We start from the raw sequence: 2,586 nt of genomic DNA, 5'->3' as shown, positions 1-2,586 counted from the left end.
CCGTGTCTCTCTGTTCTTGCTCCTGAGTGAAGTTCGTGGCAATTGTTCGTGGAAAGGAATTTGTGTACAAGCACAGTCAAGAACCGGTTTATTTATGCGCATGCCAACGTGTGCACGTAGCGCGAGCGGTGTGTGCAGACGCGTAAAATAACTGCTGGGATATAACCGCAGCGCATGAAACATTCTGACGAAACCATAGTTTATAAGAACGAAACCGAAAACGTTTACCTTTAGTCGGCAAATCTTCGGCGTCTGGTAACTATGGGTCGCGCTGTGCAGGAAAGCAACAACAGGCGGCCTCGTCACGCGGCAGCAACTGATGTAAGCGACGCGCAACAATTTAACTGCGCAATTTTATAACGTCGCGATTGCGCTGCACGCTTTGTGACTTCCCGATGGAGGCATAATGTGCTTTCTCCGCTGTTGCCGACTTATGTTGGCGCGACGCAGTGAAGAAAAGTGAGCTGAACGAGTTGAACTCTTGCCAAGATCTCGAGGCGACGTCGGCTGCTGCCTGTGTTCTCGGTTGTGGGGAGTTTATTTTCTTCCGTCTTTTCTGATGAGTACGCGCTGCGGGAACTGCAAGGAAAACACCGCGGAAGTCGAAGGCTTTTTTTGGACAGGCGTTGAACCACTCGCCACGGGCGCTTTATCGTCGAAGACCAGACCGCAGAGCCGTCGCGAAACCAGGTCATGTCGTCGTTCTCGTCTGCGACCAAAGTGTTCGGTGTGTCCCTGCTCGCCGTCCCAACGACGTACGCATTCAACGTGGTCGCCCAGCTACTCAAGTGGGATAGCGCCTTGCCCGTTTGTGTGGGCGTAGCAGTGGTACTTGTGGCCGTAGCCGGCCTCTTATTTTGGGCCACGGGCAGGAAGGCCCCGTTGGCGGACGGCCGAAAACGCGAACAGATATGGTTCTACGGTAAGTGTCATCTTGCTGTAATATACTTGCGCGTCAGTGCTGGGCGCATGTCCTTGCGTCATTGTCAACGCGGGCAGCTGCGTGTTGCTTCATTCCGGCTTCACGCTCCGTCGCGCGCCCAGCGCTAGACGACGCGTGCCAGCGCGCTGCTTGTTTGGGTTTTCCGTGCACACCTGGCGAGATAGCATGCGCCTGCCGACTGCGTCACTGGGCGTGACGAATAGCGGCGCGGGTGATTGGCGCGTGTTATGCATGTTTAAAGTAAAGCCGTGGATTTTCAGTGGTAAAGTGCCAGCAGATGCGGCGGCCCGAAGGTGCACTGTCGAGCGTATAGTATATGCGGGCTTGATCATTTTTAAGTTTTCAGGAATTTTTAAAAATAGCCTGTTAGAGCCCTTGAGCTGGATTATTCAGAGAGGCGGGCATTACTAGCACGAGAAATCGAAACGCGCAATCAACTATAGACCAACAATCCGCTAATTAACTTAATTATAATTACGGTACGCATTGCAGTTTGCGACGCCAGTTTCGGTACATTTTCCCAAGTGTGGTACGAAATACATGGGCATTCCATATAAGAAGCCAACAAACACTGACACCAGCGACAACATAGGGGAAATTACTTGTGCTTAATAAATGAAATAAAGAAACGATAAATTAATTAATGGAAATGAAAGTGGATGGAAAAACAACTTGCCGCACGTGGGGAACGGTCCCACAACCTTCGCAGGTGGGATATATCGTTCCCCATTTGCGGCAAGTTTTTTCATCCACTTTCATTTCCATTAATTTATCGTTTCTTTATTTATTCAGCACAAGTAATTTCCCCTGTTGTCCTTGGTGTCAGTGTTTGTTGGCTTCTTATGATATGACTAATAAAAATCGGGCCCCTCGGTTAACCCCCCTTCTCGTTTATGGGCATTCCAGTTACTTTTGGGCTTAAATGCTTAAAAGAGGGGTTTTATTAAGAAAAGTGGAAAATTGTATTCTTGCAGTGAATTTTATGGCACTTATCTCCAAACTGGGGTCATTCTGGATACTCATTTTAAGTGTATATATGTCTGTCAATCTGACTGGCTACAATTCGTAAATTACCATATGTGCCGTAAGGTAATTAAGAAGATAACTAGTTAGTTTTTGTTAATGAGTTGAATGTTTATTTCGATTTCTCGTGCTAGTAATGTGTGCCCCTGAATTCCAGATCAAGGACTAGAATTGTTATGCAAAACAGGCAATTTTTAAAAATTCTGTAATAGTGAAAAATGATCACCCCATATTTCAGATTGTAGTAACTGTACTGCTGCAGTAGTACTTAGTACCAAGTTAGTGCTTTTTCCTAGGTTCTGCAAGTAGTGAAAAGTACTACATACCATTTTACTGCCTGCACTTGCTAAGTAGGTAGCGCCTTTTGTGACCAAGTAACATATTAGTATTTACTTATTGAATATCGCAACATCTTTTTAAAGAGTGACAGGGCGTAGCCTAATGCGCAGTCTATTGTAAATGTATATAGGCTCTGCAGTCAAGTTCTCATAGACATTATGCAGGTTGATCACTTTGAAGTTACCGGAATTACAAAAAAATACATGTGTGGCAGATAGCATAATTCTTCTCCTTAACCTGGATTATTCGAAGAGGTGGACATTACTCAACAAAGCACATTG

At 46.1% G+C, this 2,586-nt stretch overlaps 1 protein-coding gene across 1 annotated transcript in view; it reads left to right on the top strand.

Moving 5' to 3' along the window:
* The first annotated feature begins 64 nt into the window (after nucleotides 1-64).
* Nucleotides 65-2,586, top strand: part of LOC126541891 (transmembrane 6 superfamily member 1-like) — a 42,116-nt gene continuing 39,594 nt past the window's right edge. The window contains exon 1 of the mRNA XM_050188854.3: nucleotides 65-922. Within this exon, the coding sequence (XP_050044811.1) occupies nucleotides 694-922 (229 nt within the window). The 5' untranslated portion in view covers nucleotides 65-693. The remainder of the gene's footprint in view (nucleotides 923-2,586) is intronic.

The sequence above is a fragment of the Dermacentor andersoni genome, chromosome 2 (assembly GCF_023375885.2).
Source record: "Dermacentor andersoni chromosome 2, qqDerAnde1_hic_scaffold, whole genome shotgun sequence".
NCBI lineage: Eukaryota > Metazoa > Arthropoda > Arachnida > Ixodida > Ixodidae > Dermacentor > Dermacentor andersoni.
Note: the sequence above shows the minus strand (reverse complement) of the source record. Positions and strands in the feature narration are given on the sequence as shown.